Below are 16,001 nucleotides of genomic sequence, written 5' to 3' on the forward strand. Positions count from 1 at the left end.
TTAGTAAATCCAGAGAGTAAAAAAGAGAAAGCTAAGGAGGGATCTTATTTCTGTCTTCAGCCACCTAGCAGAAGGCTAAGGAGTAGACAGAGCCAGGCTCTATTCAGAGATTCACAAGAGAAGGACAACACGTAACAGACATGGGTTGCAACACAGGACACTTCATGGAGATACAAAAAAAAAAAAAAATCACCATAAAGGTGCCTTGATATGGGAAGAGACTGCCCAAAGAGGCTGTGAAATCTTCCCCAGAGATATTAAAACCTCAGCTGGACTTGGACCCGAGCCACTTGCTTTAGTTGGACCTGCTCACAGTGTGAGGTGGGACTACACAAGCTCCAGAGGTCCTCCCCAACCTAAGTTAATGATTCTGCTAAAAAGGAGGGACCGTGAAAGTACAACACACAAGCAGAGTGGCTGAGCTAATGGTTGCCAAGTGCTTTGTTTGTTCTAATTTTTAAATTACAAAGTAATAAACCCCTCAAATAAATGTACGAGTACATACTTTTCCTGACTGCCTCTAAATGAAGATAAACTAGGTCTTTTTTTTTCTCCTGTTAATTGTCACAAATTCTAATCTCTGACTTTGTTTTTTATCATTGCTGCCTTTTTCTTTCTGATCATTCTTGGTTCCTCCTGTTAATTCACTTTCTTTGGAGAGCTTCCTCCTTTCCATGTGCTTTCATAACATTCATGACATTTTCCTGCTGACCAGTATTTAGTTTAGCTAACAATGATTTACAAGATTTAATTAATTGAGGCTCTAATACAATTTTCTATCAGCATCTCTGCTATGAATTAGTGTCTTAGACTGCGTTTCATCACTGCTTGAAGCCAATGTTAAGCATGACCTCTTTGGTTTAGTCATCTCCACATCAGGACAGGTCCCTGTACTGTCTGAGGATATGAAGAGGTGGACCAGAGAACTGAGTTGGCTGAAACCTAATGCAAGAAAAAAAAACCATAGGTGCCAGCCACATCAGTCCCCTGAACTGGCCCACCATGAGACCACATGGCATTTATAGCTGGCAGAAGGGTGTGGGTTTGGCTGAACCATTCTGCTTGGCAGCAGTCCACGCTTACATCAGTTCAAAGGGACTGCAAAACCAAAGCCAATGCAGATGTTTATCAGAGTCCTAAAGAGAAAACTTCCAAAGGCAGACGGCAAGCAAGAGATTATGAGAGTTACTGGCATCCCGCAATAATCTTCGGTTTTCCTTACTACTTTCCTGCTACAGCGACTTCTTTGGCAAGGAAGTGCCCTGTGCTGTTACCTCACAGCTGCTTCGTGGGTTGGCCACAGAAGTGGTCATCTGAGCCTAGAGTAACACAGGACCTTATCTGCCAGTCTCCCATTTCTTTCTATTCTATTAATAAAAAAAAGTCCTGTAGGTAAGCAGCGGCAGGGCTTTTGAGCAAGTTAATGCACCGAGCCACTTAAATCTTTTAGAAGCTTCCACTTCTGCAATAATTTCTTAATTCTGCCCCCAGATGCATGTGACCACATAAACAAGTTTTCTTCAGAGCTACTGGTACAATGGGGGAACAAATAATGGGCAACATGCTGGAAGAGAAAATAAGAGAACAGATATTATTTTAGATGATATACCGGAAAACACATTTGTGTTCTTTGAGCTGTTGTCAGCTCTCTTCACTATTTTTTCACCTTCTCTTCCCATCTACTTTCTGCTTTAACCAAGAAATATGTTAAAATATTCCTCAGAGGCAGCTGCATGATGAATTTTACTCACTCCCTTCAGCTGGAAACAATCACTATTTTGAGGATTCTTCAGTTTTGTTCTTTAATAAAAACAGACAATTACATTTCTAAACCAAATCAACTAATAAACTGTTCATCAGCATTGCCATTTTTTTTATTATTTGGCAATGGAAAGGGGTAGGTTTTTGAAGAGGTTGTATAAAGGGGTTCTGTAAAGATGAAATAACTTAATTGCATTTCCTTAAGGAGATAAAGACACAAAGAAAGTATCTATAGTCTTTTCACAGTAAACGTATACCAATTTTCAGTCCTTTTAAGTTTCTTCGTGCAAAAGGACCAGTTTATTCATTTAGTTCCACAATCTTTCATTGTTAATATGCAATGGTTTTACTGTGAAGGAAAACTAAATTAAATGGAATAATGGAACAGACGGCTGATTTTACATGTCATGTTTGCTGCAGTAGCCAATCATGTAAGGTAAGTCGGGGGGGCGGGGAAATTTTATCCTTATTTTCCTTACAATTAAATTAATAGGAAGTGAAAGATAAATTTTAGCATAGCAATGTAAGAGATGGATGTTTAACCTTGTTTGATAGCAAAACCAACATTCAATTCAGTGAGCATGTATAATAAATACTAAATGAAATCAATTAATTTGTTACCCCTGCTTTTCAAAGAAGAATGTTTTCACTCCAACCTGTCTAATCTTATGTTTAGTACTGTGATTTTGGAGCCTTTATTTTGTACATAGTACAGAAAAGTATGTTTTCATCTAACAAATAATGAAAAATAATGCAAATTCTTAAAACTTATAACGTGCATCTTGCTCCTGCAACATTCAGAAATGACAGAATAATTAGCTTCTGCCAAAGTTGGTTCCTTTAGCTTAATTCAGAGTTTGTGTTTTGTTTTATCTAAAGTAACATTTATTCATCCATACAGAGAAAGCCCACAGTCAGAACAGGAATAAACAGTTTGCAAGTAAGCTTAAGCAGATAAAGTAGCAGGGCCAAAGGACAGTAGCATATGATATTAGGATCCCAAATAACATACCTAGCCAACATTACTATTAATACATTTGGAAGTTAGGTTTTAACCATGCAGCCTTTTGGGATATCAAAATAACAGACAAAATCAGACAGAAATCTTAACTGAATAAATTGAAATACCCAGCTTGAAAAGCTCCCCTAGATAACTTTCATATTCTAGAGGGAAGAGTCATGCTGTAAGTGCTGAAATGATAAACCATTAACGCAGTATAGCAATGACACGCAATTTTAGAGGAAGCATTATTCACGTGTATACTACTGCATATGTAAGTCAACGTTTAGGTAGAACAGGTCTTTCAAAGCTCTCGTGGTTTAGAACAAATAAAACATACACATGCAGACACCCCAGACTTGCAACCAACTGAAGCCCTTCAAGCTGTCTGTGTTACAAAGCATCTGAATTATCTTTCTCTGCTTCTCCCCACACCAAGTTAAAGAGAGTTTCATCACTGAATCCAACAGAAATATGCTGCCTGCTCTTAAATGACATATTCCTAAGTAGCCAGGATGGTTTGTCTCTCTCGACCATTCTTTTACAGTGACCTCCAGCTGCACTTTTTCATTTCATTATACTGCTCTTCATCCTAGGGGGAGCAGAACTGGCTTAAATAAAGGAATTTTGTGCTCTTCACCTCAAGCATCATTGGTCCAAGTGCATCCTTGTCGATGACACTCTGACCCGTAGATGATACATCTGCTTTTTGCACTTCATCTTCATTAGCTGCTGCTGCTTTTTCTGCAATAAAGAAAACTATAGATTAAATGACAGAACTGTGCTCTTTAAGTGATACAGTAAGAGCCCAGAGAGTATTGAGGCCAGCTATGAAACGGTTACGGTGCAACAATACTGAAAATGAGATTAAATAGTCTCCCATAATGATTCAACAAAAGCGTAACTAGTGTATTTGCTTCTCAGTTTTGAAGTTTTGTGACACAAATGAAGTTGTTTCTCTGCTAGGTATTTTACTAAACTACAAAACAAAACACTGGGCAAAAGCAAGGGCTCCTCATGAAGGGGCAATGAGCAAAAGCCAAGATCAAGGTGTATTAAGAGACTGATCTAAAAGAGCATGCAAAGCTCACAGCTGCACAACTTTTCCACGATCACTATGTTTAGAAGGAAAAACGTAAGTCCACAATCTACTGTTTCAGTACTGAGAAACAGCAGCCTCATTTCTGTTCCCATGCCTCCACCCACATTTTTGCTATCACATAATTTTCATACTGCCTTCTTTACCAATATGTTATTACAACTACATACAATTTCAAGCGCTGTATTTGAAAATTGCAGGCAAGAAAATAATGATTTAAGGGTTTTGGAGCATAGTAACACATATTACAATATGTTACATACAGTATCACAGATCATACTCAACTTCAAATGTAAGGGATATTCATAAATACTTGAACTTTCGAATCAAGATGGCTTATAATTCATATCAAGTAATGGACTGCATTAATTTTTCTAATCCAAGAATTATATTGATGTGTAAGGGAGAAGTAATAAAAGTAATAAAAACACCACACAAAATACATATTTTACATTATAAGTGAATGAAACGAGTAATTTTTTGTTGCTAGTTCTATACTCAAAGCATTCTTTTATTATTTTCCAAGCAATTATGTAAAAGGTAGGGTTATACTGCAATCTAGAATATTAAAAATCATTAAAGATTTTTTCTTTTTAATATTATGCAATAGATTATTTTAATAAACATGAAAGCACATTGAAATTATGATAACAAGAATTTATGCCTTCTACCACAATAAACCAGAAGAAGATTCATTGTAGGAGTTACTGAAAGTACCATGTGCAGATGGAGCAAAGGGCCTTTGGAAAATCACCCTTAGTGAAAATTAAAGCATCAGTCATACAAATTAAAATGTATCCAAATGTACAGTATTTTACAGTATCTGTAGATCTGCAATACCATAGCCAAAGTTCTTCTGAACTCTTTCCTTGGCAGAGGTTATAAGGTCAGTGTGAATATACGCTACTTAGACATACAGTAAAGGAACTGCTTCTGAGAACCCCTGGGTGCTCTCCTATCAGCGATCACCTGCTGGCAATAAGGCTTTGGTCACTCGGGCTGTCTCATCCTAGATTTCTATGATTTCTTGCTTTCATGAAAAAAGAGTCACGAAAATCTTAGCTGTCTTCATAGGGTATGTTAATACACAATGTAACACCATTGTGAATAATGATGAAACAAAACTGTTCCTGGACCCTTGCAATTAATGGAATAATTTTAGAGCACTGATTAGCATAAATTGATAGAAATAAATACACTAGAAATAACTATTAATCCTTCCTCTGCCACTTAAACTCACGAGGATACAAAATTAGTATTTCTCGTTTGGACTGAGGACTGCAGTGGGATTTTCTTTGCTTTTTCTTTTCTTTTGTCTTCTTTTGGCCAAAAGCAGAGATTGGGTGTAACAAATTGAACAATCCTTCCCATACTACAATATAGCAGAGTTGGCACCATTTGATGATACAATACTGAAAACATGTTCTAAAAATTGTGAAAGAATTCTAAAAATAAGGTTGAGCTTTTAATAAAGTTGGTGATGGTATTTGTTTCCCATCTGTTCCTGGCAGCATGAAGTGATCCCTGGTTTCACACTGCAAAATACTATAATACTACACCAGCTTCCTGCTTTCATCCTCTCACTGCTTCAGCCACTGGACACTGGAGAGTGTTCACATTTGATTGGAGAACAAGGGATTATACTTCATGTGCTAGAAATGGAGGGGCTGCAGATACGGTACAGCAATGGTGTGCAAGCATATTCACTGCATGGTATTTCCTGGTTTCACCAATTCACAAAGACTACTTTTACTGATTATTTTTCATGTAATACAAAACATTTCCTGAACATTTTTTTCACTCTTACAACCCAGGAGTTTATATAAACCACCAACAAAATATCTATAAAAATAATTGTTCTCTTTTATGCACACAGGTGAGGTTTTATGGAGAAAAAGGAGAATGTTTGTAATTACTGCAATTGTAATCAACATGTAAGCTGCAACACCAGGCCAGACCAAGCACCTCTCAAGCCTTACATCCAGTCTCTGCATGGGGAAAGTCTGTGGAAAGGAAAGGCTGCTTTCCCCTCAGTGCATGAAAATGCTATTTAGACCTAAAAGTTGCTGACCTGCTGCTCCCAGTGATGATGACAACACGCTACACTACTCATGATGTTTGGTTAGGCATTCCAAAAAGCATTATACATCACAAGCGCTCCCGAATGGTGCACTTCATAATTAGATCTGTAACTTAACTGTGTAAGAAGTGGCCGGAGAGATTAGAAGAAGCTACATGTTCAGGCCAGAGGTCCCTATACATTTATTTAAGTGGCATTGTATAGGAAACCATGGCCTCAGACAGCCTCTGAGTAGGACCAGCAGTAACTTATGTTGATGTTATAAACTGCAGCTACCGTGCAGTAAATTATCCATTTTTGACCGATCAACAAAACCCTCATGAAGACTCTATCAGGACATACAGGAAAAGTAAGTGCAAACTCTGTCAGCAGTGTTGTCCTGAGAGACAGGCCTGGGGAACGTCTTGAAATGCAAATCTTTTCTTCCGTGATACACCACGTGGGCTAATTGAGAACAAAAATTTGTTGCAGGAAGGCTGGAAAAACCCAACAACTGATAGATGAATTTCTAGTGCCGACAACACTCATGCATTTATCACGACTTGGTATTTTTTGTTTTTCTTAACAGTTCCACCTTCTAGTGTTAAGTTGTGGTGCAAAAGTGTGAAGTTTACTTTTCCTTTTACTTCTCTCTTTTTTAGGTTCACTGGGAGCCCTACAAACAAATCAAATGCACAGAGAGTTTATTATTCTATACTAGATTAATGATTTTTGAACGCTAGGGGTTAGGAAAATAGCAGCAGAGGCCAAACCTTGCAAAGCCTCTCCAAAACCTTTTTTCCTGCCCCATGGGAATTGCTGGTACTACCCTGTGACTAACCACAGCTATATTTTTCCACTGCGGCCACTAACACCGAGAGCAGGAGCCAGTTCCCTGATCTTACACCTACCAGCAACGCTGCCTCCTAGAACAGCGATGCCCCTGTTCAAATATAAAATGCCAGGAAAGCATCACCAGGCATCCTACAGGCAGGGCAGATAAAGCAGAGCAGAGGTTTCATATGGAAAGAGAAATGCAGCCTTGTGCCGGTGGAGGAAGTGAGCAGGGAGGAAAGGGGCTTCCCATGGCTTCACCTCCACACAGGGAATTCGCCACTGGCAAGGGAGCGTTAAATTAGAAACCGGTCCCAGCGTTATGAATATGGCTACCAGGGATCAAGCACATTTTATCTAAATTACAGCAGAATAAACTTCACACACATGAAATAATCATTGGCTCCGCTCAATTAAGAGTTTAGCCTACAGAGAGAAAAAAATTTAAATAAAATAGAAGTACTCCTGAGAGAGATACTACAAAGAATAAATACATCCAATTAGGTAGCATTTTAGTGATGTGTGTAATTTAGACTTTAAACTGTGGGTATGTTTACAATTGTATACTCAGTAATATACTAAAATACATATTAGTATTTTCAATTGGGCATCTTCCTAGTGATCATAAACTGTATTTACTTCTCTACGTTAATATACAGAAGAAGGAAAAAAAAGCCCTCACAAATATTTTCTGACAAATTTATCAGTGGGAAAGCCTCAAGCTTTATTTGAAGCTCATTCAAGATTCTGAAAGCAAACCTTTGTGAAATCACATTAGTTTAACTGAAATTCCTAAGTCAGAGAAAGAGAAGCCAAAAGCAATAGTTCAAAGTCTCCTGCTATGTTTTAACTTAGGAAGCCTTCCTGGTTTTCCATCCTCCCAACTCAAGCTATGTCGGTTCTCTCTGGATTTCTGACAGCAAGCTCAGAAGTGCTACTGATGGGCATCGCCTTCTTTTGGTTGTGTTTCAACCCCCTCCTTCCTACAGGTGGGCAGGCAGGACCAGCTGAACCACCTGAAAAGCTCTCTTTGTGTGTATCCAAGCTCTACTCCAACTTCCTTGATCAAACTGGCTACAGAAATAGTTCCCCCTTGATGCTCTCTGCAAAACCAAAATGCATTTTCAAAGTAAGGAACAAAACTGTAGCTCTGTAGCAATTGCAAAAAGATGAAGCATAATCTGAAAGAGAAAGTTTGCACTGACACACATTTAGTTTATTTTTCACAGGGGAAACACTTAAGGTTCTTCATAGAACAAGGGGAGCAAAAAAGAAAAGGTTACCGGTGAAATGCTGGACTGGGCAGGACTTGTGATCTACAAACTGCTGAAGAAAAATGTCAAGAGGAAAAAAAACTGTAACAGTAGAATCAAATTTATTATCCAATACTGTTTAAAACAAGTTTTCTCAGGTGCCCCAAGTAATTCCTGTTGTTCTTAATTTTCTGGAATTACAATTGAAATGTCACACCCATCTCAAATAATATACCTTCATTTATATAATAATAGGTAAAAAATATAAGCAAAGAGATTTATTATAAGGAACACTAGAAAGCTCAACTGCACATTAGAAAAATCACATCAATCAAGAAAGATCCTTACAACAGTAACAGCAACAGCACCTGAAATTGGTTGTAAACACTATTTAATGTTTAAACATGCAAATTTTACACTACAACTGTCCTGAAAACAACTTATATTTTCCATTTTTTGTATGCATTAGCCAACTACATTGGCCTTGCCTCATTCATATTTGTGAGTAAATTTACCCTGTGTGGTCCTTCTGATCGCTCCTGAATTGCCGTTGAAAAATAAATTCCAAACAACCAACCAAGGAAACAGTAAAAGTATGTAACTGGCCAGAGATAAGGGTAGATATAGTATTAAAAACTAATGTTAACATTTGATAGTTAAAACATGAAAGTACAGCTATCAAACTGTTAAATTAGTTGACATTACAGTTTAAGTATTTGAAATATTAGATTTAATAACATCTGTGTATGACTACTGGTAAGTAATGATATTGACTGTGGTCATGGACAGGAGGTTTTTAACATCAATAAGGCTATACAAAAAGTACCTTCAAATGTATTGACTTGAATAAAAAATAGAAAAAAAACCACTAAAAAAAAGAGAAAGCTTGTATTTGGTAACATGAGTAGTTTTGGATCACTACACATGATGTAGCAAAGCAGTGAAGAATGTGTAAGTTATTTTGATGCTTGGTTAACCACAGGGAAAGCAGCTCTGCCTTGTAGCTGTGTAATTCCAAGCACTACAATCCATGGCTCACACGGAACTTGATATCCACATGCACGTTTCTTGCCCAGTTCCCATTGCCTCAACACAAATTGTTTTTACTCCCTGAAAGCAAGTAATTTTTTCAGAAGACCGGTGCCTAAGAAACAGCAACTATTTCAGCAATCAATTTCAAGACCAGCTTATCCCATCCCTGTGAATAAAGTTAGCTACTATTTTAGGGAAGTGATTATGTAGTGAGGTTGCTCTTTCATCATACAGCGTACATCTGTCCAGAGCAAAGAAGCTATTACACTCTTGAATACATCTTTTCCCTCAGAAACTATAGATCAAGTCTTACAGGAAAAACTATGCAACATCTCAGGAAGGTTTTAGGAGGTAAAACAAGGGAGAATTATGCATCTGCACTGAACTAAAATTAGAAAAGCTGCCATATGGCTCTCTGAAGCCAGCAGCACGTTCTTATTCATTAGGAAGCATTCTGCTAACATAAAAACACAAGGCCTTCCTGTGCTCTCCAAATGTGTTTATCTTTTCAGCATTAATGCACGATATATCATCAGGCTGCTGAAATCTCCTCCAGTGCATATTAAAAAAGCACAGCTGCACTTTTTCTCAGCACGTTTATTCACTGTGAGCAATCTAAGAGCACAGCTTTGCCCACCTCCCTGACACACAGCCCTCTTGTTAGCACTGCTTGGCTCCCCTTTGGTTGGAAAGGGCCACACGCCCACCCGCCTGCTGCTCGCCAGCCCAGCCACATCCCACACCTCCCCATGCCCCACTCCACTCATCACACCCACATGGTTTAGCTTCGTATTTACTACCGCTGGTGGAAGAGCACTTAAATGGTAAACGACCCCAGGGCTTAAGCTAAAAGCCCTCAGAAAGCTGCAAGCTCAATTACTTGCTGAGGAGTAACAGCGCTTACAACATCGGGATTGCTTCTTTGCAGTGTTTTCAACTTCTAATTGGTGCAGCTGCTCTGCCGTCCCACACATACCTGCCCCACCTTCCCACTGTAAAGCAGCACCGGTGAGACACCGGCTGTACAAAAAGCTTTGCATTCTCACAAAACCACCAAATATAGGTAAACTTTCATGGAGCTTTTCAAGCTTTGAGTGATGTGTCCTCTTCTAAAATTCAGTAACGGTAACCAGCGTATAGAATCTTCATGGACACTGAAAGTAAAATAAGCACTGAAAAGCCATGATGGATTTAGAAATAGCAACAAATGGAAGTAATAATACATAAAATTAGTTTAATTTCTCTTAGTAATTTTGACATTTCCCCATCATTCTTTTTTTGTACAACTCAGCATTTTTGTCACCCAATACAACTTCTGTAAGAAGTACTGCATAAGAAATAATTGTCCCAGCTCAGTTAAACTGGAACAAGGACAAAAATCATAAAACTCAACTCACCAAAAATATTATTTAACTGCTGGACAGAAAGAAGTCTAGTATCTCTGCATGTATTTTTTGCTAAGTACTTTAATATGCATTTTACTACTGTTTCCTTGGTTTCTTCTGTTCCCCATTCTCATTTTGCCTGTCTTTTCTGTTGTCAATCTACGATCCCTTTTAACTCTCATTATTACGAAACTCAATGGTCTACTTCTTGAAGTGAGGAAGAGAACAGGCGGCACTACTGGAAGTGCTCCCTCCTTCCTCCCCTCGCACCAGGAGTGGGTCGGCTCCAAGCGCCATGAGCTGGGGTATTAGACCACTGTGCCCCCAGCACATGGCTCCATTCAGAGCACTGAGGCTGAGTCTCACCCTCTGTAAATACATTTAAATAGCTTCTCTAAAGATTGCTAACTCTTGGATTTAACAGAGGCAACTAAAAGTGACATTATTTACAGAAATAGCATTATTTGCAGAAATATGTACCTACTATTCCCAGATTTATCTACTTAAAGCAGTGAGAGATTATTCACACCTGAGATGACCTCAGAAGGTCAGTAGTTTCTGGTAAGATAAGGACTGGGGACTGAAGTAAAACCCAGAATTACAATCCACTTGCTGCTGCTTAGCTGCTGAATTAAGTGTCCTATCTGGGACCCCAAATCCTCAACAGCTTGATCCATCCCCAGCATGCAATAAAAATACAAAACAGCACTGCAAGTAAAATAATTTCCCTGCTGAGACTATTTCTAGCATTTTTATTTAGCAGTAAAGACACAGAAGGACAACTGTCATCCTACCATTTCAGTGAAATCTAAACTAAGACTAAAAGCAACCCTGGATCCAGAAACTATTTCTCACCCCATGCCTCATTTTAAACTCTGAGGATATGTCAAACTACCACATCATGAGTGGAAAGTTATTTTTCATGAAGATCTCTTTAACACGGAATTAAGTTTCCATCACAACCTTTACCTGTTGACCCCCTGGACATGCTGCAACATTGACCTTTCCCACTACATTTTCAAAAAAAGTGGAAAGGAATATAAGTGGGTAGTTTTACTCCTGCAGAATTTTTAGACAGGTCTTAGCTTATTAAAATATTTAAGTGTGTTCAGCATACGCTTTTGTATAAAACGAAAGCGTGTATTTTAACTTGCAAACTGATAAATCAAATGGGTGTGTACACGTGTATATTCCTATGTTTGTAAGCTATATTCCTTCTCTTTTCTCCAAAAAGACCACTATCTTTCCAGTGTACACAGACTGGCTAGAGAAAGCAGAAATAAATTAATCAAAGGTGCTGCCTGCCCAGCATACTTCCCTACCAAAAGGCCAAAGTCCAGGATGGTACCGAGAAGTTATTTTCACTGGTTTAAAATGTTTGTTTGTTTAAATGCTGGGGTTTTGGGTTTGTTTTTTTGTGGTGGTTTTTGTGTGGGTGTGGGGTTTTGTGTGGGTGGTTTTTTTTTTTTGCATTTACACTCCCTAGGAACAAGTAGTAACTGGTATAATTTCTGATTGGTTATGGTGTAATTTAGAATATTTTATAAGTGCCTAAAATACAGTACTTGGACAACAAAGGAGTACACATGGTAGATCAAGTACATTGGCTATCAACACCTTACCCAAAAACACCCTCAGTTTAATCAGTCACTTCTTATTCTATTCTGGAATCAGATAAGCAGATTCAAATACATGTTTCTGTAGCTGTATACAAAAACACATATCCAGGAAACAGTTTTCCTTCTGTTGATATTTAGATGACTTCAAAACACTCACATAAACTACTGAAGTGTACATGATAACAAATGCCATGCATCCATCAGCATCGACTTAAAGTCTGTTACGTTAATACGATGAATTTCAAAAGAAAGAGTCAAGCTAACTGACCTCTGCACTGAAATATTAGATACAAATATTTGGCATCACTCAGTTTAACAAAGTAATTATTTTCTTTGGTATGTACTGAATCAGAACAGAAAATTTTACTGTATTTTTTGGCATTTATGATTTTATAAGTGTTAGATATTTACTTAATGAGTAACCTCATCTTGTTTTGATAATTCATCTCTAAAAACAGCATTAATAGGAATGTCTAAATGGTGGGAGCCTGATGGTCTTTAACATTTTGGCTGAGCTGATGTTTTCAAAGACAAGAAATGTGGCAGGATCTGATAATTTCGTTCAAAACAGGGATCCATCACTGTCTCAGAAATAATATATTGCTTTCACAAAAGTTAACAGCTCTCCAGTTGGTTCTCTGACATGTAAAAACACAGGCAAGATTTTGAAAATAAAGATACATGGGTTAACACTCTTTAGACTAGAATCTGCAGATGCAAATGCCAAGCTAATTAAACCTATAGGTTTCCAAAACTTAGGCCAAAATAACATACTGCAAAGGAGTATTAATCTAGCCAGACTCTGTTTCTTGAGGCCTCACTCCTATATACTCAACCGCCTGTTAAAAGGAAACAGATGACTCCCTTTCTTCGAATGCCACATTTCCATGATTACAAAAAATCTACTTTATTTTAGGATGCACAAAGATAAATCTTTGTGACACACCAGATCATTTACAACAACAGGCAAAGATCTTTTTGCTTTTATAAATTGCCATCGATGACTGCAGAAGTTTTCAAGAGACCTAATATGGCGTACCAAAAATAAGTATCATGGATCATGGGCTCCCCATGAGCCCATGAAAGAAAAAAGTTTCCATAATAAAGCATAGGCCAAAATGGAGTATAGATAACTGAAGACAGCTAAGGAAGAACAGAAACAAATTTAATTCAGTGTGTCCATACTAACATAGATAACATGGCTCCTACTGCTTCTAATACTCCAGATTATAGTAGATAAATCTTTCAAGAAAAAGCTCTAAATCATTAAGGACATGTAAAGTTTTCTTCCTATAATAGCCCAGTGTTCAGAAATAGAAGCTGAGGCCCCTCTTCTTGCTTGTCTAATCCACCATGACAGGCTTCAGCAAAACATTTAAATCAATTTAGAAACAGAAATGTTCCTATTATGTCAAGAAAAGCAGCAGGAAAAACAAAAGCTTCCTAAAAAATCTGTTTACTTCTGCATGTCAGGTACTTAAAAGAAATTTTTAATCCAAATTCTTTACTAAACTGTGTTTAAGATTCATTTCATATAATTCAACAGTGGCTACATTACTTCAGGTATGTTATGAATACAGCATGGCTGTTAGAAGGATGGTAATGACTATTAACATGTTTAAGATATTCCCTAAAATTAAAAAGATCTTGTCTCATTACCCTAGAAAAGTTTGGCTTATCTTGTTGATAAGATTTACATCCAGACAAAATCACTTTTAATTTCAATTACATTCATTTGTTTAAATTTGTTTAAAATGTCTGATAATAGAACTGAAATGTGCAACCGGGCTCCCTTCAATAGACTGAACCATACTTGCAACTTAATTAGGCGTTATCGTTTCTTGTTCTCTATTTTCAGAGTCATGAAGTAGGGATCAGCACCTAGTCTTAAATAAATCAGTATAATCCATAAATAGAAAAATAATTAAACACAAACAGTATTGCTTTCTCTGTTTTCTCAGTGAGCTTTATCAGTTCTCCACCGAGAAGAAACTTTGACCTGCCTTAAAAACTGTTCCCTTAACGACGGGCGGCTAGCAGCTCATTGGAAAGGGTGCTCCATGCCGTGGTGGGGGTGCTGACACAGCCAGCTCTGTAGCCTTGCTGCTCTTCCACAGGCCCAAGGTCCTGACACAGCGCAGCAGGCTGGGAGCGAGGTGTCCCCATTTGGCAATCGCCCCATTGAGTGTGCTGAACAAATGTGGCTTTAACCAGGAAATGTTGAAGATTAAGGTCTGACTCCAGTCATGTACCTCCTTGGCATGAAGGCTGGTAATGCAGGTCTGCAGTCAAGCCCATGTGTCAGTTCAGAAGTGACAATCCAGAACCTTTTCCCCAGTCTGCAACTGACTGACTGGCTTGCAAAAAGGAACATGACCGCCTGCTGCTCACCTCATCAACAGGTGGGACCTTCGGAATAATAGTTGTTGCTTCCACAGGATTATGGGTCTGCCTCAGCCTAAACATTTAAGGATACGGGGTTTTGAGCTAAATATCTAAATCCTAAGCCATCTGTAGATCTGGGCAAAAGTCCTTATTTAAAAAAACACAACAAAACCCCACTAAAACAAACAGAAAAAAAAACCAGAAGAAACCCAACCCCCACCCTTGGAAAGGGTTTAAGCTGTTGAGATGAAGGATATATATTCCTTGTCTGGGCTTCACAGAAAGAAAGAATGGCAACACCCACAACTATCACAGAGCTCAGGGAAAGGAAGAGTATCGCTACACATTAACTCACAATGACCCTGAGAAAGCCAATATCCTCCCTCAGTTATATTTAATAAAGGTTTTACAGACTGGCTTCTCTGTCTGTATCACTGATACAAAAACACACACACACACACACGCGCACACACAAAAGCTTACTGAGCATCTTTACATTTTAGGTTGCCAACTGCAAACATAATTATATTTTGAACATTAAGTACAACGGCCTGACAAGCTGTATTATAATGTCTAGTTAAAATCAGCATCTCTAGCAGTTAGAAAGATGGTGACTCTACTTCCAAGCTTAACGGTAATCACAAAAATCCTTGATATTGATCCGATCAGTGTAACACTCAACTATTTATTAGTAAGTTTTTTCACATTCCCTAAAACAATTTGATGATTTCTTACTACAGCACTAAGAAAAAATAGTTTCAGAGAGACAACAGTGAATGGAATAAAACTGTCACAGGTACTGTGATGCTCGTCACAAAACTATGGCTAAAGCTGCACTGAAGCAAGAGAGAACATAACTGGGGAAGAAGTGGAAAACAAAACATAGGACAATTACTGAAAAGGTGAGAAAAGAAAATGGGAAAGACTGAAATACAAAGCAAATCCATTCTACATAAAATACCACTTTTGACAGCCAGTGACAGGGAGTATTGTATTCAGAAAAGTCAAGGGGTATATTAAGAAATAACTAAAGATAGAAAAATACATGTTCAAATATTTCCTCCAAGCTAAGGAGGTAAAAGGTTTTGTAGAAAAGAAGGAAGACAGGAAGAATTTTGCGTTATTGGCACAAAATACCTTGATTTTTTTCCACCCAACATCAAAACAAACAAACCAAGAAAAATCTAAATGAGGGTCCCTCTGACTTTTCCGATCTATATTTAGAATTTACAACCTTGACATCTCTTCCTCCTCTTTTTTTCCATTTCCAAGTGAATCAATTGTTACATTTAAGCACGCTTCCTCTTCAATGTTGAGCATAGGTCCAGACCTAATTTGACACAGAATAACCTGACTCTGGAAGACATCTCCCTCAGAAGGATCATGGGAACTGCAGGTTGTTCTAATTCTTTCTAGGAAATTGTGCCTCAGAAAAACAAAGTAACAGTAAAAGGCCAGTGCTCTTCATGCTCACACATCACCACTCTGTCTAGCTGGATCTCTGTAACACATCCCAAAATGTTTCACTAAGTGACATCACGCCAAAAGCCTCCCCTGAATTACAATATATATTT

At 38.0% G+C, this 16,001-nt stretch overlaps 1 protein-coding gene across 5 annotated transcripts in view; it reads right to left on the reverse strand.

Annotated features, from left to right (window-relative positions):
• Positions 1-16,001, reverse strand: part of NCOA2 (nuclear receptor coactivator 2) — a 196,732-nt gene that overhangs the window by 52,375 nt on the left and 128,356 nt on the right. For all 5 annotated transcript variants that reach the window (XM_075085208.1, XM_075085210.1, XM_075085209.1 and 2 more), the window contains one exon: positions 3,402-3,505. In XM_075085208.1, the coding sequence (XP_074941309.1) occupies positions 3,402-3,505 (104 nt within the window). The remainder of the gene's footprint in view (positions 1-3,401; positions 3,506-16,001) is intronic.

This window comes from Phalacrocorax aristotelis, chromosome 2 (genome assembly GCF_949628215.1).
Source record: "Phalacrocorax aristotelis chromosome 2, bGulAri2.1, whole genome shotgun sequence".
In the NCBI taxonomy this organism is placed as follows: Eukaryota; Metazoa; Chordata; class Aves; order Suliformes; family Phalacrocoracidae; genus Phalacrocorax; species Phalacrocorax aristotelis.